At 35.2% G+C, this 25,705-nt stretch overlaps 1 protein-coding gene across 3 annotated transcripts in view; it reads left to right on the top strand.

Annotated features, from left to right (window-relative positions):
* Nucleotides 1-16,706, top strand: part of Polr3H (RNA polymerase III subunit H) — a 30,736-nt gene extending 14,030 nt beyond the window's left edge. For all 3 annotated transcript variants that reach the window (XM_081750654.1, XM_081750653.1, XM_081750652.1), the window contains exons 5-6: nucleotides 11,374-11,507; nucleotides 16,404-16,706. In XM_081750654.1, coding sequence (XP_081606780.1) covers nucleotides 11,374-11,507; nucleotides 16,404-16,454 — 185 coding nt within the window. In that variant the 3' untranslated portion in view covers nucleotides 16,455-16,706. The remainder of the gene's footprint in view (nucleotides 1-11,373; nucleotides 11,508-16,403) is intronic.
* The last annotated feature ends 8,999 nt before the right edge of the window (nucleotides 16,707-25,705 follow it).

Here is a 25,705-nt window from a genome sequence, read left to right as displayed (position 1 = left end):
TAAATAATTTACATATTCTTGTTCAAAAACCTCCCTATGTGCAAATTCCCATTCCTCTTCCACCTGGCACCTCTTTGCTTGCAGTTACATTTTTTTTAGTCATTTGTTTGCTAATGATTTTGCTGCTACATATTCTCTCAGTGATAGGAAAATCGTAGTATTAATATCAAAACAATGGAAATACAATTGTAAACACGCCTTAGGAGCAGATGAAACTAATGCACTTCAGGGTATGTCCATGGTAACTCACGTTACGTAATGATGTGTTTTGAAGAATACTAACCACAAATAAACTTAAAAGATCTTTTTTTTTATTTTTTTATTTTATTTTATTTTTTTTTTTTTTTTTATAAGGGAAAACTGTCATATTTCTACAGATAATTACCAAATATCGTCATTTTATATGATACAACAAACCTAGGACAAAATAAAATACTGTAGTAACTCACGTTACAATTTTTTCCCTACATTTTTCAGTGCATTTTCTTTTGTCCTGGCATATCTATGTGCATGAAATTACTATGTAAGAAAGGAACACATAATTTAAATAGGCGGCAAAAATATTAAATTTTCACTTACATTTTGACTGCTTATTTTAATGGAATATGCACAGAGTCGAGTAACTCACGTTACGGTAACTCACGTTACATTTGTCATTTGTCAGCGATCTTTTATTATTAAGTATAAGCAACATACATCTTTAATAACTTGAAATAAGCACAGTTTATTTAAGTTGAACATTGAACTTTACTTTAACAAAAGGTTTCATATTAATATATGTTATGTGAAATTTTACTTTGGGTACTGACATAGAAAAAAATAAGACCTATGTAATAATAAATAAAGCTTGTATAACATAATCAACATTAAAACTAAGAAAATAGTAATTCCTTGAAAAAAATTCAATGATGCCAGCTACATACAATTATATTTTTATCAAAAGAACAACTTGACTAAAAATTATAACGATATTTTTTTTCATGAATTTTTGTCCCTATTTCCGTGGACATGCCTTTAATCAGTTAATTCGATTTAAATACTTTTAAAAACACACCAGTATTTCGTGTATACTGCTTGAAGCTATAGGATACTTACCATAATATATACAGTAAGTATAGTGGACCTACCTTTGTACCGACATCACATCACATCACATCACCGATATCGACATCACATCTGACTGTTCACTGGAACCTATTGACTTCATCATCATTTTATGTATTCAATGTAATGTCTTGTAAAATGAAAAGTGAAACTTCAGAATATTCTGAAAACACGATAATTACAATTTGCACTTATTTGCCTATAATGTTTACTCCATAGGATGGTGATCCAGATAGAGCAAGCATTATATTTGATAGTTGTAAATAGGACGTTTGCTCGAGCGTTGACGATGAAACAAGTTATCCGAAGAAAGCTCCTTTCAACGTCAACTACACGTAAGCAAAAATTCTACGTACAACTTTTAGAGACACAAAAATTCAGCATCGTAATGTCGGAAAATTAACAAATTACACAAATAAATAAAAAGTAAATTTGCACCATGTACTCAATAGATAGCCACGAGGCATGGGAGATGACATGCACAATCGCAGAAAATACTCGTCAATCGATTCGAGAATTTTAATTATATTGATACTTACATCACTTTACATAGAGAAATAACTATTAAAAAAAGGTAATAGTAATGGATGTGTCCTGGAATGTGAAATATAACTCGATTTGATTAATTGCAGAGCATAATGAAACAGTGTCTAGTTGCAGCAAGGTAGAAGGTGCTGTTATATGTCCAGCTTGTTGCGCCAAAGTAAGTGTCTCCCGCTGAATCTCTTCAGCTCTCGCTGTTCGCGTGGGTTTCACGCGTTAAGTGACGTAAAAGCGGACAGGGCTGTGATTGGCTGAAGAAGTGCTGATCAAGGTCACTCCGCCCACATGCATTCGCTGCGTGAGAGAACACACATACATAGTAACATCGTCTGCTAGAATGCTTTTAAATTAAAAAGAGAATTAAATTGCTTGAACTGCATACAGCCAAAATAATGAATAACTGAGTTTATGACAAATGGCACCCGAACAGTTGATAGGTAAAGTTCTGATGAGATACGTTTATCTTAAGAACCCTGGCAACACTTATAGTTTGTGTCTGCGTATGACGAGGACACACTGTATAAAGTTTTTGAAGCACTCTTCACTTGGGTTATAGTTCACATTAATGCTTGGTTAACACTGCACTCACTAAAATAAAATGTCTATTCAGTCCATAAATATGAATAAATGTATGGATAAGTATTCATTGTAACCTATTAGTTCAAATGTAAATTCACCCAATACTTAAAGAAATTGAATATATATCACATACACTAAAATATTGTAAATAAAATGAGAAAACACTTCAAACAATGAATTAATTTCAACTTTTAGAAACACTTTCACCTTTGCAATTAATTAAACATAAAAGAAAAATGAATATTGAAATAAATATAGATATATTTTCCAGTTCGAATAACAACACTTCACTGTTCATTTATAACACACTGTTTATACTTTTACTATCTGCACACGTCACACTGTCCATGTTGTCCACTATTCACAATCTACACCATGCTCCAGAACAATGTCCAGTCCATAGGCCATCCTCTTCGTTCATTCTCTTCGACTGAATGAACACTCGGCGATTAAATCTTCTGCTCCTATCCTCTTCCCATTGGATAGGGCTAGGTCCATCGGCGGAAGTTCTAGAAGATCTCTGCATGCCATAGTCCCTTTTAGCGCAGGACTAATATGAAGATGCATGAAATATTGTAACTTATTGCGTGTAAACTTATTAACGTATAATTTGCATCTTCCTTTCTACCCTTTTTTTTTTTTTTTTTTTTTTTTTTTTTTTTTTTTGTGACTTAAAATGTGCTGCATTTATTTCTGCTGCATTCGTATTAAGTGGAAGTGAATAGAATGTGTGTTCTTCTTATTGTTTGGACCTACGTGTGTTCTTTCTTGTGTTGTATTCTTCGTGTATGAATATCAAGTGTATGTTTTTACGTGTTACATGTAATTACTATAATAAGGTTAAAATAACATAATTATGGTTAAAAGGAAGTTGACTTGGGATGGGTTAACAAAAGAAATGTAAGTATTTCTTCTTTCATTCATTTTTTTTTTTTTTTTTTTTTTTTTTCAAATCACTTCACGAGTACAAACTACGACAAGCACGCCCCAATCCTCAACGCCTTCGTGCAACTTCATCAAATAAGTACATGGTACATGATAAATTAATACTGAAATATACCTATATAGGACATGATGCTGAATAAAATATATATAGATACTATAATAAGCCTATAGATATAACCTTAGTGATGACTGTTACATGGATACTATAATGAAGGGTGAAATAAACCAATATAAGCTCGAATGATGGAGAATTATATTGAGGCAATGTCAGATGTCTACAGATGCCAACCTGTATCCATCTTAGGGATGGTCTGACGACTAAATGAAGAAGAGCCAACCCACAAAAACCATATAAACCTACCCACTGTAAGTACGACCACGAAGACACACAGAGATGTGGTTACAAAAACAAGTTATACTAAGGAAACCCCATAGAGTTTTATAGAAGACAAAAAGAAAACGATGCACATGAAATTCATGGCGAAATGTGGTCGTAGGTCTTAAGGTAAAACTTCAATGTTGTTCCAATAACAACAAAAGGAATACTGTAATAAACGTGTATATTACTCTAATATCTCCTAACATGTCTCTAAATTCAAATTGACTTCTTCGAAGTTCTAATGGTAATACTTCTCTAATAAATTCAACAACTTTCGCTCATCTAAATAACCATGTCGTATATACCACAAAACATATCGACGAAAATGTTTGGTAATTTCACTATTCAGCGTCTTCTTTTCTTCTTTCGCTTACACCACGCAATCTTCGTTTGCTTTCTTCTTGATTTCCTTGGGTACGCTAATAAACTAGTCTTCGTTCGTTGGGATCCAATAGTGTTCAACTTTCTTCTCTTTTCCAATACTATATGCAAAGGTAGCAGATAACGTGACGGACTAGGTCTGATTACACCCCACTTTAACAATTTTCGGATCTCTTCACGCACTCCTTCCTTATATTTGTGCGGGATATCGTAAGGACGAGCAACGATGGGTTCATTTGTATCCACTTCTAATCGGTACTGAAATTTATTACACAGGCCAGGAAAACGGGCGAACACTTTCCTATGTTTCATTAACAACTGAAATAATTCTTCTTTCTCGTTTTCACTAAACAGCGTAGCGCGTGTAACTGCATCCCTGATTTCATCTACTGTGAAATATAGATCCGGTGGGAAGTCCTCCACTAAGTCACTAGCTTCAATTTTCTCTAAAGGCTCGGCGCACCCACTGCGGAACACATTCACCGTTCTCGCATAAAAATCATTAAGGTCCCTTATCTCGGACAACACAACAATAGGGGCTACCTTGCACTTAATTTCACTTACATTAGCTACAATGACATTTTTACTATTTCTCTGTATTAAAGGCACTTCACCACTAATTCCTTGAAATTCAACACGCAAGTTACTTCGCTTAAAATCGATGACACTGTTTAATTTCTCAAGAAGGTTTGCACCGAGTATTACATCTTCATGCAGTTCTGGTAACACAAGAAACTCAACTGGCACTTCCACATTTTCAATTCGTACCGGTAAAATAACCTTTCCCTTCACGTTCTTTTTCTTTCTTCCAAGAAAATCGCACAAAATGATATGCTCTCCTTTTTGCAAATGCACGTTTGCTACACACTTTGTTACTTCTCGAAAAATATTATACCGTAATAGGCATAGTTCTGATCCACTATCTAACAGACAAATTTTGGGTTGATCGTTTAACAAAATTTTTACTCTCATTGTATTATGACCTAATTCACATTTGATCACTTCTTCTTCATTATCATTGCTTATATCATCTTCTGCTTGTAAATCTTCCTCGTTGCACATAAGTGGAAAAGTAATCCGGTTTACACTACTGAAATCCCTCCCCTTTTCAACGACCAAGTGGGAGGGCGCTACTAGTTTAAAGGCACAGAACTTTGCGGGTAAAATCCACTTTGTTGGTATGGAAATTGACGTTGCTGATTGTTACCGTTATTTACACCAGAACCTCTATTAAATGTTGGAAACCAATTATTATTTTGATTTGGACTACCTTGAGAAGTCGACGCACTACTTTGATTTTCGTTTGCCCTTGCACCTTGCGTTTCGTTTCGATTTTCATTTGCACTTGTGTTTTGTCGGCCATTGCCTTGCGACTGATTACCACCATTCGAGTTGTTATTATTTCTGTTAAAATTATCTCGCCGTCCACGTCTATGAAATTTCCTTTTCCATCCCTGTTTGAAATTCGGACGCGCACTATTATCACTGCTCACTTCACTACCATGTTCTATTTTTACATTATTCACGCTAACACCGGTACCACCTTGCTGTTTCTGCTTATTACGCTGATTATCGTACATATTAGTAATTCCTGACAATTCTTCAATGGACTGCACACTCGCAAGGAACTGATTTATATTATCAGGCATAGAACCCATCATAGCTAATTGGTACCGCTTGGGCAGGAGAGTGATGATGTGTGACAACGTAATGGTTGGATTTTCATACTCTTCCAGAGCTTGAATTTGACTAAAACGCTCTGTCACAAAATCAACAACACTACTATAACGTTTTGGGTCAAACGGAATAGAACGCAGGTTACGCAGACGTGTGGCTTTCACTAAGGGACTCTCAAATGCATTCTGAAACTCTATTACAAATTCTTGAAAAGTTTGACACTTCTTACCGTGTAAATCGTACCACTTAAGTGCACTGTCTTTAAGAATCAGTGGCATGATCGTCAGATACTCGCTTTGAGGCACTCCAGCGAACGACATTTCTCTACCAAAATTTTCTAAAAATGCACTTGCACTTTCCTTCATCATATCACCTGAAAATGTAGAGAGTTGCTTAATGTCTGCTAATCGCAATGAACAACGCCTTGCTTTCACTTCACTATTTCTTGCACGCTTAATACACGGAGTTTTTCTTTCAGTTTTGATTCTTGACACGGTTCTCCTTATTACGTCACTTTCCACCTCTGTATCAAACGCCGTTTGAGACTCACTGCTCGATTTCCTCTCGCGCTTCACACTGTGCACGGAACCTGTATTTCTTTGTGACATATTACTTCCAGTATCATGGCGCTCATTTGCTAATTCTATACGTTGCACACGCTCTGATAGTCGTTCCACATCTTGCTTGGTTTGTTCACTTAACTCACTGGCGCGAAGACATGTTTCAAAACACTGCTGGTTAAATTTACTCTGCTCATGGCACACTTGAATGCACTCTTGCACTGCTATACCGTATTCACCTTGCTTAGTCTCGCACTTCTGAATTCTACTTTCACGGTACTTGTCGAGACTTTCGACCAAACGCAACCTTTTCTCGTAATCATCCACTTTATTGCAACATTCACTTAATTGACGTTGTTGGTCGTTTACTTGGCGCGTATTTTCTTCAACTGTGCCTCGTATATCATGCACTGCATCGGCTAATTCACGTACGCTTCTACGTATATCTTCGCTCGTATTAAAACACTTTAATTCCACTGCTTCAATTCGTTCTATCAATTCATGTCGCACTGCACTAATACACTTATTCACATTGTTAATTTCACCTGACAAATCATCTTTACATTGGGATATGTTTTCACGACACTCGCTACGTAATTCCTTGATATCATCTTGCATTTTCTGTTGGTTTACATTCATCACCTCAACGCTTTCACTCACACGCTTTTGATTATCACTCAATTCGTTTTGGCTTTCATTCAACTTATTCTGATTTTCTTTAATTTCATTAATTGACGCACTCAGTTCCCTTTGCATAGCGAGGATAACTGTTCTAAGATCACCCTCAGCCATGATGTTGCAAATATAACAAACTCGCAAACACAAATAATTGACTAATTTCTGCAAAAATCTAAGAATGCAATTAATAAAAATATTCTAATTTAGACAGGATTTAGGCTTCAATATAGAAGGATGAATGCACTGGACAAGGATACAATGACACGAATTTCATGTACTATTAACTCTCTGAGATGGCGGCAAAATTACGCAGCAAGTTTTGAACATCATAAACACAAAAACTGAACATTTATACAAAAAGAAAGGTTTCTGCTTCGACACATTTATCCCGGCACCATTTTATAATGTTTACTCCATAGGATGGTGATCCAGATAGAGCAAGCATTATATTTGATAGTTGTAAATAGGACGTTTGCTCGAGCGTTGACGATGAAACAAGTTATCCGAAGAAAGCTCCTTTCAACGTCAACTACACGTAAGCAAAAATTCTACGTACAACTTTTAGAGACACAAAAATTCAGCATCGTAATGTCGGAAAATTAACAAATTACACAAATAAATAAAAAGTAAATTTGCACCATGTACTCAATAGATAGCCACGAGGCATGGGAGATGACATGCACAATCGCAGAAAATACTCGTCAATCGATTCGAGAATTTTAATTATATTGATACTTACATCACTTTACATAGAGAAATAACTATTAAAAAAAGGTAATAGTAATGGATGTGTCCTGGAATGTGAAATATAACTCGATTTGATTAATTGCAGAGCATAATGAAACAGTGTCTAGTTGCAGCAAGGTAGAAGGTGCTGTTATATGTCCAGCTTGTTGCGCCAAAGTAAGTGTCTCCCGCTGAATCTCTTCAGCTCTCGCTGTTCGCGTGGGTTTCACGCGTTAAGTGACGTAAAAGCGGACAGGGCTGTGATTGGCTGAAGAAGTGCTGATCAAGGTCACTCCGCCCACATGCATTCGCTGCGTGAGAGAACACGCATACATAGTAACATCGTCTGCTAGAATGCTAGTCCTTTTAAATTAAAAAGAGAATTAAATTGCTTGAACTGCATACAGCCAAAATAATGAATAACTGAGTTTATGACATGCCACAATCAATCTTCATTTAAAAAAAAAAAAACTGTCCGCTTTATAAGCTTTGCAAGAACCGTGGTAAGTTCTTTTTTAACGAATCCTAGTAGATTACAGATCTTGACTTGAAACTTTCAAGGATTGTTATTTATTCACTGTCATTCTTTTTTCCTTTCCTTTTACAACGCGTGAAAATACAATTATTTATGTGACAAATTGACCACATGTAAAACATATACATGTTAGTACAAGTTCTTCTTTTCAAAATGTTTGTCACTCTAAATAATTATTTCATACTAGATAAAGATTGTAAACCTTCGTGTGTTCCTAGTAAACTGAAATAATTTCCGATATTTCGGATATTTGTAAAAAGTATCCATTTCCAAGGACCACAGTGACTTAAATCATATTATGCAGTAAAATCTTCACATACTTTTTTTCCCTCAAGATCAGTGTATATTTGTCAAGTAATGTATTTTGAAAGAAAGAAAAAAGAACATTCTGGTCACTACAAATACAAAAAGATTAGTAAAATTTTTATCTTGTAAAACGTGTATATTCTAGTAGTAGATATCTTCCATACTACTTTGTTCCTGTGAACAGTCAGACGTGATGTCGATAAACATTACAGCATTGATTGAAATTGTACTTTGATAAGAAGATAACTTTGTGGTACAAAGATAGGTCCACTGTATTTACTTCGTATATACTTTTATTATTATTATTTTTAAGTAGTGGGATCGACAAAAGGACACGACCTCCCTTCTGTATTGAAGTTTGCGTATCAAATATTTGCACTTGGCTTAGGAGGCCCCATCACGGCGAAATTAAAATACTGCTAATTTTACAGTAATTATGTAATATCTTCAAATAGATAAAAGATAATCAAAAAGTGGAACAAGAGCTTCCTAGAGAATATTATTTTACGTGAGATACCGTTATCACAACTCACTTGTCTGTTTTCGATTTCTAGCCATTTAGAAAATCGGCATTTATTTTCGCGTTTCTAAATGGCTGCAAACGGAAAGCTACTAGGTGACTTGTGATAATGGTACCTCATGCAAAATAATATTGGCTTGGGCGCTCTTGTTCCACATTCCAATTATCTTTTAACTATTTGAAGATATCACATAATTACTGTAAAATTAGCGGTATTTTAATTTCGCAGTGATTAGGTCTCTTAAGTGTTTTCGCTGAGCATCATTTTTTTAAAATTTTATTGGATAACTTGAAAACAGTGAACAATATTAAGACTGTAGGAAGTAAGTGAGGTAGTACCTACAAAGTAGTTTCAAATAACGAGTAACTGTTTCGAAACATTTATTTTCTTGTAAACCAGAAATTTGGGAGCTCAGTTTATGATGTTATAATAATTGGACATCGAATTTCTTCGTTATACGACAAGTGTTGAAAACAGTCGTTAGTTCTTGTAATAGCAAGTTTGCGCTACTGTTGACTCACTTTATAAATTTTTAATGTTCTTTATTGACTTTAAATTATTCACTAAAATTCACAATAGTGAGAGAGGGGTAGGAGGAAGGCTTAGTTAAGACCCTTAATCCTTCAGTAGCGGGCGACATTAAAAACAGCCGATCGTTCCGTTGCGGACGATTGTGGTATTTGAACACAACAACTGGTGGTAGAGGATGGGTTTGGCGTATATGTCTCGGTTTGAAGTTAATTTGTCCAATTACTCTTCCAATACCCAATCGTAGGCTTGAATGGTTTTGGGGCATCCGAATTCTGCGTCTCTAAAGAAAGACTACTAGCCGTTCCTACCCTTTAGAGATGACCGTGGTATATAAACACAAAATTTATCGTCTCGTTGAGGACATATATGATATTAAAACAACATCTGAAGGGAGTGCAGCTCAAAAGTCTCATTTGAAGTTAATTTGTCAAAATAAGTCTTTCACTACCCAATCGTAGACTTGACTGGCTTTTAAGGTGTTTATTTTTGCGTCTCTAAAGAAAGACTAATAACCGTTCCTATCCTGTAGAGACGCGCGTGGCATATAAACACAACATCTGAAGGGAGAGGACGGATATGACTTATAAGCCTCATTTGAAGTTAATTTGTCAAATAAGTTTTTTAATATACAATCATAGAGTTTACTGGCTTTTAGAGTGACCATTTTTGCGTCTCAAAAGAAAGACTAATATCCTTTAATAACGGGCGTGACATATAAACATACAGTCGATCGTACCGTTGAGGATGGTTGTGATATATAAATATAACATTTGGAAGGAGAGTCATTTAATAGCCAATCGTAGACGTGACTGGCTTTTAGGGTGTCAGTTTTCTTTTTTTGCATCTCTGAAGAGAGACTGATAGCTTAGGTCGTATTTCGAAAGTGCATAACGGCAAATTTATTAAGAGTATCAGTTTTATAATACTGTTTATTTCACAAACTAAAATGATGAAACTTTCTCTACTGTGTAATATTAAACGAAATAAAGTGAAATAAAAATAAACTTGAAGAACACTCACGTATAATGACATTAAACGGTAGTGGTATTCAGGCGCGTACCCAGAAATTTTTGTTGGGGGTAGTCAAGCTTTGGGGGTGATCCAGTGCTACAAGCCATTACGTCTATGTAGTATTGAAAGAGTATTATTTTCTAGCCGAAAAGACGATAAGTAATTGTAAAATACTTCCACCCATATTTTCAAGGGAAAAAATGATAGAATTAGGTTGTTTTCATAAGAGAAAAAATACAGATGATACATCATTTATTTCCCTGTTAAAACAAGTATAATTTTATTGAGAAAATGTACAAATGAGTTTTTTTTTTTTGGGGGGGGGGGAAGGATGTCGGGATCCAGTGGACTCTCCGTGGGTTCACCGCTGCTGCTAGTACACGGTACATAATAAGATTAAACGCAATACAACACAAAGCGTTGATGGTAAGGTTTAGCGATCTGTAGTGTGAAGTGTCGTGTCACGTGCGCAGTAGCATAGGCTAGGGCGCTCGTCCATGTGCTAGCTGCGCCCCTCCTCACCAGTTTTAGTTGAAATATTAATGGAGAGAGAGGTCTTATTTCATAGTTGAGCTGTTGTTGCAAGTAGAAAAACGGAACGTGGGCGCTGTAGCTTACAGCCTGGGCATGTAAAACTGCTGCAAGTTTGGCTATGCACGTGGGTAGCATCTACTCGAAATGCGACCGTGATGATAGCAATCCCTAAAGGTTCGAGTAAAAGAAATTGCAGAGGTGTTACCTCCCAGAAATAACAGTTCGCTCTCACTCCAGTCTTCTATTCATGTGTTACCAGGTTGTAGTGCATAAAATAAGGTCACACGTTATTTAAAAAAAAAAAGAAGAAGAAGAAGAAGAAGAAACGCTATTCTACATTTTCATGTCTTGTATATGTTACAGGTGAGAGTATACGCTTTCGAGTGACTGCTGAAAGTTTCGTGGATACAACACCAAGTGGTCCAGAAAATGCAGCCGAAATGCCTAGTACAAGTGAAACTGTAGACGCTGAAACAAAAGTACCCTACACATTGACGGTAAGTATTATTGCATGGTATATTAGATACAAAGTTTATTCTTACAAAACAATCAGCATTACTTCTTGAGGCAGTTAAAAACACATCTTATTTGTTTCAAAAAGTTCAAAATGATAATACCGCACCCTTAGTATAAAACTGTCGTAATTGTAAATTAATTGATTGATTTTTAGTTTAGCGTCCCTTTCAGCAGCGAGGCTATGTGAGACGTGGACCTACTGATTAACGTGGAATCCGAACCACATGAACTCCCGCCGGGAATCGAACTCGGGTCTCCCACGCCAAAGGTGCGTACGCTAACCGCTTAGCCACGAGGGAGCTTCGTAATTGTAAAATTTAACAGCGAAGAAAAATAAAAGGTATCTAAAGAAACTTTATGACCTTTTCAGTTTTTGGGAATTGTAACGTTATTTCAATGTACGTAGTATCAGTTATTGCAGAGACACCCTTTTTTAAACACACAAAAATTACAATTATTATCAGGGCTTGAAAAATTTTGCTTGCAAGTACTAGCCAACAAAAAAAATCTACTAGGCAGACCATTTTGCAGTCACAGTGTTTATACATTAAACAAAAATCACTTTGCGACACAGTAAACATATCAATATATTTTTTTTTATTTTGTTTATTGGCATGTCTTGTACAAATAGTAATAATAATAATAATAATAATAATAATAATAATAATAATAATAATAATAATACGACGACGATAATAATAATAATCAGCGTTTACGAGATATTGAAGATTTTTGGTGGGGGGGCCAACTTCATATTCTTGTATTCTTGAATTTCTTGTGGATATTCTTTTTGATTGATTGTACTTTACTCGCCAAATGTAGAAAGCTACTCGCCACAGGCGAGTGAATTTTTCAAGCCCTGATTATTGTACATTAAATATTGATAACAATTTAAAACCTACTTTGAGTTACGACAGTCTTATTGTGGTGGTGCGAAATAATCTTATTAATGAAGTAATAGTTACTTCATACTTGCAGACTTGTATTTTTATTATTATTTTATTTTTAAATCATGTAGTGCTAAATACTTAAAATTCCACTCACTTGAGGGGCCGCTGTGGCTCAGTGGTAGAGCGCTCATCTCCGGTGCTTGGGGTCCCTGGTTCAATCCCAGCCCGCACTTTGTGAACTTTATGGTGGACAAACACGTACTCATGGGTTTTCTCGGGGTTCTCCCGTTTCCTCCCACTTTCTTCATTCCACCATTTCACTCATCTTTCATCATCACCGTCTCCTTTAGCCTAACCGGCATAACCGTGGTACGTAAAACTTAAAGATTTCATTTCATTTTCCACTCACTTGATTCATATCGTCGGAAAGATGGTACATTTATTTGTCAAAATTTCGAGTTAAAAGTAAAGTTTTAATTCAGGTATGATATTCAGTATCATAGTGAGCAACCACCCTCTTTCCGATTGAAAAAAAACCAACTTAATTTTCATTGGAGGGTCGGATGAGACATACCCACGGGCTCCCATTTGACCATCATTGATTTATTTTATCAATAATTTCGTTTATTTAATCGTCCTTTAACATAATAAATGGAATGCGAATTCCATAATATTACTAGAGTTAGCAACCCTGCTTACAGCTTTAAGGTGTGCTGGATAGCGATAGTAGAATGCGACCATGACATGAAAGAGCAGGGAGAGGCGAGAGAGTTATCATGAAGGGTGACCTAATCATATTGTTTGTTATTTTTGTTTTTTCATATCGTAATTTAGTTAAAGATTTTATTATTTTTCGGAATCCAGAGAATCTGACGATAACTGTAACATAAACTGATTATTTTCTAAAGTTATGTTGTTATGACATCAAAGTTGGGTTTTATAGGTTTATATTTGATGAGCGAATTTGTGCACAAAGTTACACATACATTTGTGAACCTAATTCTTATTGGAGAGAATTAACGATGAAACATGTTTTGGAAGGTACCTAAGATCTGGATGTAAAGATACCATCCCATTATTCGTCTGATAAGATTAAGGAAAATCCTCATGCAAGATGACCGGCCACAGAATTTTTGCCCTGGGACCTTCTGGTTGCGAAGCAAGAATTCTAATCGTCCACCTGCTAGCGACTCAGTTATTAGAATCACGCTAGTGGGCTTTGTATGATTGTAATGTTATTAGGATCACGCTAATTGGTCTTATAAGATTGTAATGTTATTAGAATCACGCTAGTGGACCTTAAAAGTTGTAATATTATTACGATCAAGCTAGTGAGCCTTCTAAGATTGTAATGTTATAGGATCATTCTAATGGGTCTTTACATGTAGTGTTATTAGGATTGCACTAGTGGTCCTTGTAAGATTGTAATGTTATTAGAATTACGCTAGTGGGCCTTATAAGGTTGTAATATTATTAGGATCACGCTAGTGAGTCTTATAAGATTGTAATATTATAAGATAACCTGGTGGACCTTATAAGATTGTAATGTTATTAGAATCATTAGGATTACGCTAGTGGTCCTTATAAGATTGTAATGTTATTAGAATCATTAGGATTACGCTAGTGGTCCTTATAAGATTGTAATGTTATTAGAATCACGCTAGTAGGCCTTATAAGGTTGTAATATTATTAGGATCACGCTAGTGAGTCATAAGATTGTAATATTATAAGATAACCTAGTGGACCTTATAAGATTGTAATGTTATTAGAATCACGCTAGTGGTCCTTATAAGATTGTAATGTTATTAGAATCACGCTAGTAGACCTTATAAGTTTGTAATATTATTAGGATCACGCTGGTGAGTCATAAGATTGTAATATTATAAGATAACCTAGTGCGCCTTATAAAATTGTAATGTTGGTACATACATGTTCTATTAGTCTGTCTTGAACGAAAGCGAGTTTCTGAATTCTGTTTTTCAAAATAGATACTAGCTCGACTACCTCGGCTGAATTCGTTTTTGGAGCCACTTGTTAACATCTTCATGGGCGACGATGACTATCTATATCTCATTCAATCATTCATAAATGTACATTTTGCCGAACGCTAGTATGCGGCCCTCAAAACTTTGAAGAGTTACGAGTTTGCATAAACATCAAGGCGAACATATTGAGATATTCTTAAGCTTTATTACAAATACAAGTCCGTCCATTCATAAATGTACGTTTTGTGTGATTCTCTTTATAGTCTTCTACAGATTTTATTCAGAATTTACGATCATCTAAACTCAATAAATAAACCCATTGTGTATTTCTTTACACTGGTAGAAATGATTTATTAAACAATCGTCAGCCGTCGAATTTTCGCTATTTTCACTGACAGCGTTGTCAAGACTTTTTTTAAAGTTAGTTTTGTCAGTGCTTTCAACTAAAAGTCGATGATTTATGATTGTTTAATAAAACCCTAATAGTCAGGGTTTCCACTCGTCCTGGAAATCCTGGAAAACGTGGAAATGTCCTTGAAAATGCATTTCTGTCCTTGAAATTTATAAAAATACCGAATGTCAGATTTTTCATAATTATAATGAAGATTTTAATTAATTGCTGTTTTTGTTTGCTATTCCTGTTATTGTGCTGAACAATAATTTGTCATGATCCTGCATGTGTGGGTGGTTGGTGAGCTTTCTCCCAACAGGGTGGCTGGCTGAGAGAACTTCTCTCTTCTTTCATCCACTAGTCTGTCAACCCATTCTTGGATGCTGTATTCACTAGCACTATCCTCCAGATATGTTCTTTGTACCAATATCAATCCTCCAGAGATTGGTGTATGATAACATTTCCCATAAAGACCTTACTTTAATCAGCATTACAAAAGAAATCCTACATCATGCCTTCCATGCAAGGCAGCGCTATATGGCAGAACTGGAGAAAATAAAGACTGTTACAAGATAAAAACAAGTGCAGAGCAAGAGGAAAGAGATAAGTGAAAATGTACAGCAGCTGCACAGAAAGAAAAGGAAATTGATGGAAACAACTGAAGCTTTGGAGACTAAAGCAAACCAGCTTCCACATGAAGCAGAGCAGAAGTTTCGTTTTACGTTATTGACAAAGTCAAATGCTATCCCGTAGAACAACTTCGCTAAAGAAGAAAGAGATTATGTCTATAGATGAGGAAATCACACAACTCCATACTCAGTTGAAAAATTTGTAATATAATTCCTTTTCTGTCCCCAAGTTATATCTGTCACACTGTCACACAATGAGGATGCTATGTACGAAAAATAAATTTTTGTTGTTTGTAAATTTTTTCGGTGTACAATTAAAATGTTATGTAGAAAGAATGAAAATACATGTGCTGGATGTGGGTGGATCGGGTCGCTATAAGGGGAGTTGGGAGGTCACAAGAAAAGGACATTACGCTCCGCTTTGTGTATTTAATTACTGTGCATTAATACTGTACTTGCATTAATATTCACTGCATAAGCTACTCTACTTTTCATTTCACTGTTGTGAGTTTTGAAAATACAGTTGCAATCCTGTTATGCCTTCCTGTGTCGAAGTCCTGGAAAAATGGTGATTTGTCCTGGAAACGGCCTGGAAATGTCCTGGAAGTTTTGGGGGGAAAGAGAGTGGGAATCTTGTAATAATGTATAAAAGAGCAACGTATTTAAGCACCTCTTCATACTGCTGCTTACATTGGTGAATACTAATTATTAAGTTTGAAGATTTGTATTATTTTTAGACTAATTTTAAGTGCCATTTCTTAATCAGTTACCTTGTACATGACTACCATGCAATTTTGCAGTTTCAGTGAAAATTGAGAAGCTGTCACATCTTGTGAAAGAAACATAATCACCTAACTCTTTTGTTTTATTTTAATGTTCTACATAATAGCCACATTAATAGAGCTGAAATGAAAATCATATGTATAATAATGCGCCATATTTTGTCAATTTTTCAAAAGTTATCTTTTCGTGTATGTTGCAGGGATCAATAAATGAGCCAGGCCTTGGTCTTCTGTCTTGGTGGACGAGCTAGCAATGTGCAATACTTACTTCTGCAAGGAAGGGTGAATTAAGGATGTACTTGTAATTTAAAAGAAGAAAAGCTGGTCTTCTGAATGAGTTAGGGTGGGGTTATTGATATGAAGACTCGCTCTCGCTGGAGCTATTTGTGTCAAGATCATATGACAGTATGAAAAACAAAGAGATTTTTGTTAAGACTGAAACAGAATATACTAATTTTTGTACATTGTTTTGTATAATAAACATGAAAGCTTTTAATTGTAAATATGTTACATTTATTCAATTTTTGTATTCACAGTATGTACACTCATGTTCAATATTATTGTCGCATGTCTATAAATATGTTGTTGTAGGAATATAATTTGATAACGAATTCGCCCGGTATTTCTTATAATGTTAGTATGTGTATAATCGGCAAAGACATGTATGTGGCAAATTTCATGTCAAAACAGCAGTAAATAAGAACAATGAAACGAGAATAAAACTAACTTGTCCATTTAGCAAAATTTTGTTTCACTCGTTCTAATTTTCGTATTTGTAATTCTTTTCCTATGAAACTTACCATAAATATACATTTCCCGATTATACACATAGTATCAGTATTAAAATTACCTTGCTAAAACATTATCAAATTATATTTTTATAAGCAGACAGTTATAGATATGCGACAGTCATTTTGGACATGACTGTACCTAGTGGCTCAGTGGTTGAGCGCTTACTTCTGGTACGTGGGGTCCTTGGTTTGATCCCCGGCCAAGTAAGATTCTGGTGGACAACATTGTGCCCGTGTTTTTTTGGGGATACTCCCGTTTCCTCCCATATTCTCATTCCATCATTATTCACTTGCTTTAATCATCGTCTCCCTTAGCCTAACGAACATAATCGTGGGACGTTAACACTAAAATATTTCATTTCATTTTCATAGCATGCCCCACGAGCGTTGAAATTTGAAATTGGTTATTGTTTTTAGCACTTTTGGTTTGAAATAAATGCCTATTATTGATGCGTTTGATAGCATTAGAATTTCATACTAACAAAAGTCTTTTTTTTTCGGCAATTTTTGTTGTCATGACAACTCGCACCATTCAGAACGTAAAATTACCGTTTATTATGTGACGGCCTTCGTGCAGTAATGAAGTACGTGCGTAAAGGAAGTGTGCGAGGCTGTGAAATTCACAAGACTTCAAGCCCAGTTCCATTCGACAAGACATTTAAGAAGGTTAAATAATGTGTTGAAATGACTCGCAAGAGACAATGCCAGTAGGCACTGCATATCTTTTTTTTAAACGCCATATACCGTATTTTCCAAGGTTAAGGCGCATTTTCTTCTTTGAGAGTAAGTCCAAAAATGAAATGGGTCTTATACACCGATATAGAGATTTTGATAAATTCAGTTTCAATAAGTGTTACCTATTCTGTGTTGTTTGATGTCTTCCTTGCTCCCTTACGATGTGCAACAGTATCCGAAGGATGCACAATTCAGTGACCAGTAACTGTAATTCATGAAAACACCTTGCACTTCCCAGCTTTCATCTCTCTCCCCTGTAGCCTGGATCACGGAAGTTAGACACCGGAAAAAGAATGATGAAAACAGGAAAGTAAAAGAAACCATTTGATGAGCGATCAGCTGAATGGATGTTAATTTTTCACACTGCTCGACCCTGGTGAGTCCGTTCCTTTCATTTTCCTGATTTTATTATTATTTATTCTATTTGTAACCTCTGCAATCAAGGTTTCAGAGGAAAGCCGGAAGCTAGGAAGTTCAAGGAATTACATATATCTATAAGTAAAATGATTGTAAGGGTTCCTGAGCGTGCCAATACATGGCAAGTCAAAGTAATGTACCCGATTTCAGAAATTTATTATGTGTAATCTTATAAACATCTTATTGTGAGATATGTTAAGAAAGGTAAACTGTCCACAAAGTTTTCTTCAACCATAACACAAGTGTTCCACCTCGCTTAACACGCACATATCAAGCTGATTCTCTATACCCTGCCAAACTTTTCTTAGCATATTGCAGTCAGCTATCAGCAATGGCTGCTGTGATGCGGGCACACAGGTAGTCCAGTGTTGTTAGAAGCGGTTGTATGTAAACATAATCCTTTACAAAACCCTACATGCTCGCTGCTGACTCTTAAAGCAGTAGAAAGTGGAAACACTGCATGGTAACTAAACTTTGAAAGATAACCCTTCGAAGTTTATGTATCACAATAATATATGTTTAGTAGATTTTACAGAGTAAATTTCTGAAATCGGGCCCAACATTTTGATTTGCCCTATATATTGTCAGTAAATGTAGTGTGAATATAATCGCTTTGTTTACCATTTCATAATACCTCCCATCTGCGCCTAGGTCTTCCTAATGGTCATTTTCCGATTGGATTTCTGGTTAAAGCTTTGAAAGCGTTCCTACTTTCTTGCATTCTAGCTACATCACCTGCCCACCTGAGCATCATAGACTTGATTACCCTAACAATGTTTGGTACATGGTGTAAATTATGGAGTTCCTCATTATGAAGTTTCCGCCATTCCCCACTCCCGTCCCTGTTTGGTCCGAATATTTGCCTCAGGATTTTATTCTTCAATACTTTCAGTCTGCGTCCTTCCTTCAGAGTAAGCGACCCTGTTTCGCAGCCATACAGAATAATAGGTATTATCGTTCTATATATTTTAAGCTTCAAACTCCTCGACAGAATTCGCGAAGATAAAAGGTTTTCAACTGAATAATAACACGAGTGCCCTGCTTTCAATCCATGTTTGATTTTTTTTTTTTTTTTCTTGAGTATGTTTTGGTCTGTTAATATTGATCCACTTTGTCGAAAGTATTCTTTGATATTTTGACGTATCCATAACTTGTAGTATTACGGTCACAGCGAATTTCCAAATACATATTTTGTGCATTTACTTTGTCCCTCACTTATATTGACCTCCAAAATATCTCAGATCGTACACTTAACATCTACTGTGTTATCCACACTTATTTCTACAGGTACTGCTTATATTTGAAATTCAAACATGACTAGGCATAAAATGTAAATCTTATATTGTTCATCAAAAAAAATCTTCGCCCTTCGATATACAAGTTTGAAATCATGTAGGATTTACGAACAAACTAGTATCAGTTTTATAGGAAATTCTTCAGTTACAACTGATAGCCGTGGTGCCTGTCAAGCTGGATATTAAAGATTTTTTTTTTTTTTTTTTTTTTTTTAATCGTTATATTATACGAAAAGAGTGCAACAGAGCTTTGGATATAAACCCAAGAAGATCCAGCTTGAAACAGAAGATCCTGTCTCATATAACCTCGGTACTAAAAAGGGACTTTTAATTCGAGAGAAACTGGTTGCAAACTGAGGAGGAACTGTATAATGAGAGACACGTTAAAACTCTGGTTCCCAATATGAAGGGAGGAGGGGAGGGGGGTCAGTGGTAGAGCGCTTACCTCTGGTGCGTAGGGTCCCTGGTTTTGATCCCCGGCCAAACAAGTTTGTGGTCGACAACATCGTGTTCGCGGGGTACTCCCGTTTCATCCTACTTTCTTATTCCATCCATTATCATGCATTTGCTTTAATCATCGGCCCCTTTAGCCTAAAGACCATAATTGTGGGACGTTAAACTGAAAGATATCATTTCATTTTTCTCCAATATGGGAGATGTGAGAGCGACCAAAGTGGGCGCAAGCCTCCGGCAGAAATAAACTACATTCCTAATGACAAAGAAATGTTATGTTAAATACTTTACAAATGCAAACTAACTATTGAGTAAGAACCGTGGTTTCAGTAAAAACAGCGCTAGTAGAAAATAATACTGCACTACAATGGTATGCAAGAGTTTTGCTGAAAATAAATATAAATTGGTGAAAATAATAATATTTTTTATTATTTTTGGAGATTTAACAATTCAGTGCTATATCTGAAATAGCTAAAAGGGTCAGACCAAGGAGCGGGAAGAAATTGAGGAAGGGAGCGTGAAGTATGCAGAGTTCACGAAAAGTCACTGTGCTAGATGGTATGGAGACAAAGGAGGTGAAAGAGACTACAGTTGATGGACCATATCGAAACAGAAAGGTTAGGTGAAGACTGTCATGCATGGGAGCTTCTCGTTACGGCAAGTGCCCTGCCAATAATGAATTTGTGATGTTTATGAAGCTAGGAATTCGTGTTACTATTCAATTCAAAATATCTTGTCGTCTCGAATTCTGTCAAGGAATTTGAAGCTTAAAATATATAAAACGGTAATCATGTCTGTTATTCTGTATGGTTGCGAAACATGATCGCTTACTCGGAAGGAAGAACATAAACTGAAAGTATTTGAGAACAAGATCCTGAGACGAATATTCGGACCCAAGATGAACGGGAATTAGGAATGGCAGAAATTTCATAACGAGGAACTGCATAATTTATATGATTTACCAAACATTGTTAGGGTTATCAAGTCTAGGAGGCTTAGGTGGGCAGGTCATGTAGCTAGAATGGAAGAAAGTAGAAACGCTTTCAGTCTTAACTGGAAGCCCAACCAGAAAACAACCATTAGGAAGACCTAGGCGCAGATGGGAGGACAATATTAAGATGGATCTCGCAGAAATAGGAAACCAAAGTAGAAACTGGATCCAGTTGGCTAAGGAAAGAGTCAATGGAGAGCTTTGTGAAAGCGGCATTGAACCTCCGGATTCCATAGGCCATAAAGTTAGTTAGTTAGTTAAACTGCGTGAGGTGTTGACTGCAATTTAACATGAAAACCGAATCACTATTCACAGAAGATCAAGAGGATCCTCTACACCAGTGGTCAACAAAGTTACGAAGCTTCTGAGCAGACCGTTTTTTTAAATCCTACTGTGAGCTACCATCCAAAAGAACTACCAACTTTGATTTTTTTTAAAAAAAAAAAAACTTACATTTGTTTATTGCCTATAAACTTACATTTCTAGTAGCCTAAATATGAAATCAAACTATCCAAGTTAGCAAATGTCTAATATACACACGATAAACATGACATGCACAACCCCCATGCGTATACAATCAACTGTAAGATGAGGTTGACAATGGCAATTGCGCGGGAGGAACAAGCAGTTGTTGTCGTTAGCGTCAGCTCAGTGGAAGAATCAAGGTTAGCCAACTGGAGTGAAAACACAATCTACCGAAAATGTCCCCGCAAGCTACTAGTAGCTTACGATCGACGGTTTGGCGATCACTGTTCTACACTAAAGGTAAAGCTGTTAACCATTTAGCCTCAATGAGACGCTTGAAGTGATATTACAACGTTTTAGGAATATTGCAGAAACTGTTCTGTGCAGGTTACAGAGGGAGACAACTATTTAAACTAAGAGAACATTGTTCCAGAGATAATAACGAGTCTCCCACTTCTTATTGGCCACTTCCTATCTGATTCTTTTTAAGTGACAGCTCCGGGCTGATAGCAAGTGAAACGCACAGTACTTTTCTCTCATAATAATTGAACAACTTGATGAGTGTATCTATAGAATATCAGTTTATTACAGTCAAAATGATTATACAACGAAAGCATCTGTTGTTACTTTCCAGTTTAACATTGAATAGCTGAAGCGGTATCTATAAAAAATGATTCAAAAAGAATGTAACTTTCTGTACTCCATTTTGTTTTAGAAAAAAAAAATCGCCAAAGCACAACAAACAGTATTTTAATATTTACCAACATACCAGAATAATATCAATATATATATTTGTATGTACAAATTACGTATAACGTTTAATATAATAGAAACAATTTCATTAGAACTTCCTAAATTATTAGTAAGGAATATTAAGTATTAACATTACAGGTACAAAGCAAATATTTTGTACAAATATTTATTTTTGAGTAAAGTTACTATTTAAAAATTAAAAGACATTTTATGTAGGTACGAAGATAAATAATAATATTAATAGTATGAACCGAATATGTTGACTAGTTTAATTACACCATGAGATAGCTATAACGCTGAGAACTAATGAAAGAAATGATGTACAGTTTATTACCTTAATTTAAAGGAAATAAAAAAGTCCACCATTACTCTTGACAGATTTGTTTTGAACATTCCACCAGTTTCTTTAAGTTCCCTTTAACATGTAAATATGATTTTCCTCTTTCTTAGATATACAGGATTGTCATAGCATATATTTCAGACCTCAAAATACTCTAAATGACAAAGTATGCGGTTGAGATCAAATGACCACTGCAAAGACTTCTTTCTTCTCAATCCAGCGCCTAAGAATCACGCCAGGGAATTTCTTCACAATCAGGCAATAGTGATGCGATACTTTGTACCCATACTGTAAAGTTTTTCAATTGGACATTAACGTTTCTTCGAGTATTCAGCAATTTCAGAGGACGCTGAAGATGCAAAGGTTCGATTTACATAATCTAATTAGTTATATGCAAAGGATTTTTTTCCAGTTTCAGTAAAGACTACAATATTGTAGGACGTTTTACTGAAATTATGTTAAATGTTTTCGCATACATTGTTTTATGTTTATGCACTTGCGAGATTGATTTACTATTGTGCGATTTTGTTTTTGTGTCTTTATGCGACACGAAAATTATGAAATCCGAGTTGAATCCATAAAACTATTCGGTTTTGAATCAGAAATTATGTACTTTCAGAAGAGGTTCGAATTTATGATTACACACATACACCGAAAATTGATTTGAACTTGAGCATATGCGATGTTAAAGCTACGACTTATTTAACAGTCTTTCATGAAATATTCAACCTAGACATGTTTTATTAATTAAAACTTGGTGTCAATAAGTATAGAGGTACATTTTTGTAAGAATAAAAAGATAGAAACCGAAAATAATATTGTTTTAAATTACCTTAAAATAAATGTCAATCTATTTCTACTTTCTATAACATTTACCAGACACTGTAGGGAAAATGTTAGGGTTGTACGCTTTATAACCTGAAGAGCCTATTTCAAATTCCACGCCAGTAAATCTGAGTACTGCTTTTCAGATCTACCTGGCGAATGCTGGGATAATACTTTATACTTTTTAATTTTTGACTGACTGACTTCTAAAAATCCTTATCTCTCTTTCATTATTAATGTTTTTAACCTCTCTGTCTAATATGTCTAAAATGTCTTAGGCTCTATCTAAAACATTGTTAACTCCTTGCGTTCCACTGACATCCATGTGGATTTCATGAAAACGTATCTCTTATTAAGGCTCGTATTAATCATGGAGATGATGAAATTTTTTACTAGATGGAAGGCACGAGTTAGTTCTACTATTTCTCCTTAGGTGGCAGCACCTTACTGACAAAAAATAGTTTTGTCTCAATAGATGGCAGACCTAAGGGAGCATTCAATTACGACACTCGTGTGTGTTTGGTTTGACGATAAACAATTAGCAAATCGTACTTCGAGATCGGAAAAAAGGAAAAAAACTGCATTTGACCTTCAGTCAGTGTTGCCAATCTGAAGCAGCATAAAAATCCCTTCAGAACATCAAAATTTTGCTTTTTTCAGTCCAAATGTTCCAAAATGCAAATAATTGTTTTTATCAATAATGTAAATACTACCCTTGCGCTTGCACAAGCACAATAACTATACCCTATACAAAAGTCTAAGACAATCTTTTAACAGTAAATGAAAACGTGGTATTACAGCACGCACATAGGAAAATGACACCTGGAACTCAAGGAGTTAATTAATTAATATATTAATTTACTGCCTTTAACGATCACATAATTTGTCAGGACTAAGTTGTTGATTTAACATTCCATAATCATTCACAAAAATCCAGTTCCCATGCAAACGTACATAAACAATTGTAATAAAATATTTTTGACTGCAAGTATTTAAGAGAAGCCATTTTTTTAAATAGAAACTTCACTGTATTATAGAAAGAATTACTTAAAACGTGTGTATATACATGATTAGTGTTAAAACTGCTTTTTTTCTACTCTTATTAAGTAAATTTACTCTATTAAATCACAAAAATGTTACCGTTATTCATATTTTAATACTATTTCCTTCCGGTCAGTATTTTCAGACTTTATATATGTATTACCACCGTATATATTTATGTACATTTATTTTTGCAAGAAAATACAAATACAACTTGTGAGAGGATATATTTTTTTATATATTTATTTATGATCTCTCTAATACTGTGTTCTTTCTTACCCATAACGTCAGTTTCTTTTTTGTTAATTTGAGCAAATCCTTAACTGGTATAAACGAAGCCTATTCTTATTGAAATGAACGCACAAACTTAGAAACAGTATAAAATAGCTTTCATATAAATATGCATATTTACTTGTGGTATAAGCAAATATTTGTCATCTCCAGAGATATACATCTGTTGGTTTTGTCTATAAATGTTTCTACAGGGTGTTCAGAAACAATATCAAGAAACTTTGGGAAATGAATCCTCACACTTAAACATGAATATATATATATATATATATATATATATATATAGGATAAAAATTTGTCAATATTTTGGAAAGAGTCTTCACATTTAAATAAGAAAAAAAGTTCATGTAGACCTGCGGTCGGAAGTGCATAGTTTCGTAGTTATAAGGTGCCGAAAACGTAATAACGTGAACTTTAAAGGTCCATAGTTCCACTACTATAGGACCGATCGTAATCGTGTCAAGACATCATTGAAGAACTAGTATGTGAACTTATCCAAATATCCATCTTTCAGAACCTCTGGTACTTGCACAATCATTGTTAAAGAGGCTGTTTCGGAGTACTTGATCACTCTCCATCTGCCTCTCTAAAAATTGAAGTGCAAGTACTGGAGCATTCTTAAACATGGATATGTGTATAGTTCACATACTAGTTCCTCAGTGATATCTTGACCCGACTACGATAGGTCCCATAGTAGTGGAGCTGTGAACTTTGAAAGTTCACTTGTTTCACGTTTTCGGCACCCTATAACTATCCACTTTTAAGGACAGGTCCATATAAACTTTTTTTTTTTAAATTTTAGTGTGAGCAATCTGTTCCTAAAATCTTGTCACACATTTTTGTAACACCCTGTATATGACCAAAAATAGGTGCAGAAATACGTCATTTCTGAGTTATATTCCACCCCACCCCCCAGCCGGAAATTGATCGGAACTGTAAAATAAAAGGTTCATAACTCGAGGGTGAAATGTCAAATTGAGGTCAGGTAAAAGGACATAGTGATTATTTTTAGTCTAGATTCTATTAATGTACCAGTGGATGTGGAAAAAGGGACAGCAACAACGTAAGCTTCGAAATGTAAAAGAAAATTTCACGAGGTCTTCCA

This window comes from Thermobia domestica, chromosome 3 (genome assembly GCF_964235325.1).
Source record: "Thermobia domestica chromosome 3, izTheDome1.hap1.1, whole genome shotgun sequence".
In the NCBI taxonomy this organism is placed as follows: domain Eukaryota; kingdom Metazoa; phylum Arthropoda; class Insecta; order Zygentoma; family Lepismatidae; genus Thermobia; species Thermobia domestica.
Note: the sequence above shows the minus strand (reverse complement) of the source record. Positions and strands in the feature narration are given on the sequence as shown.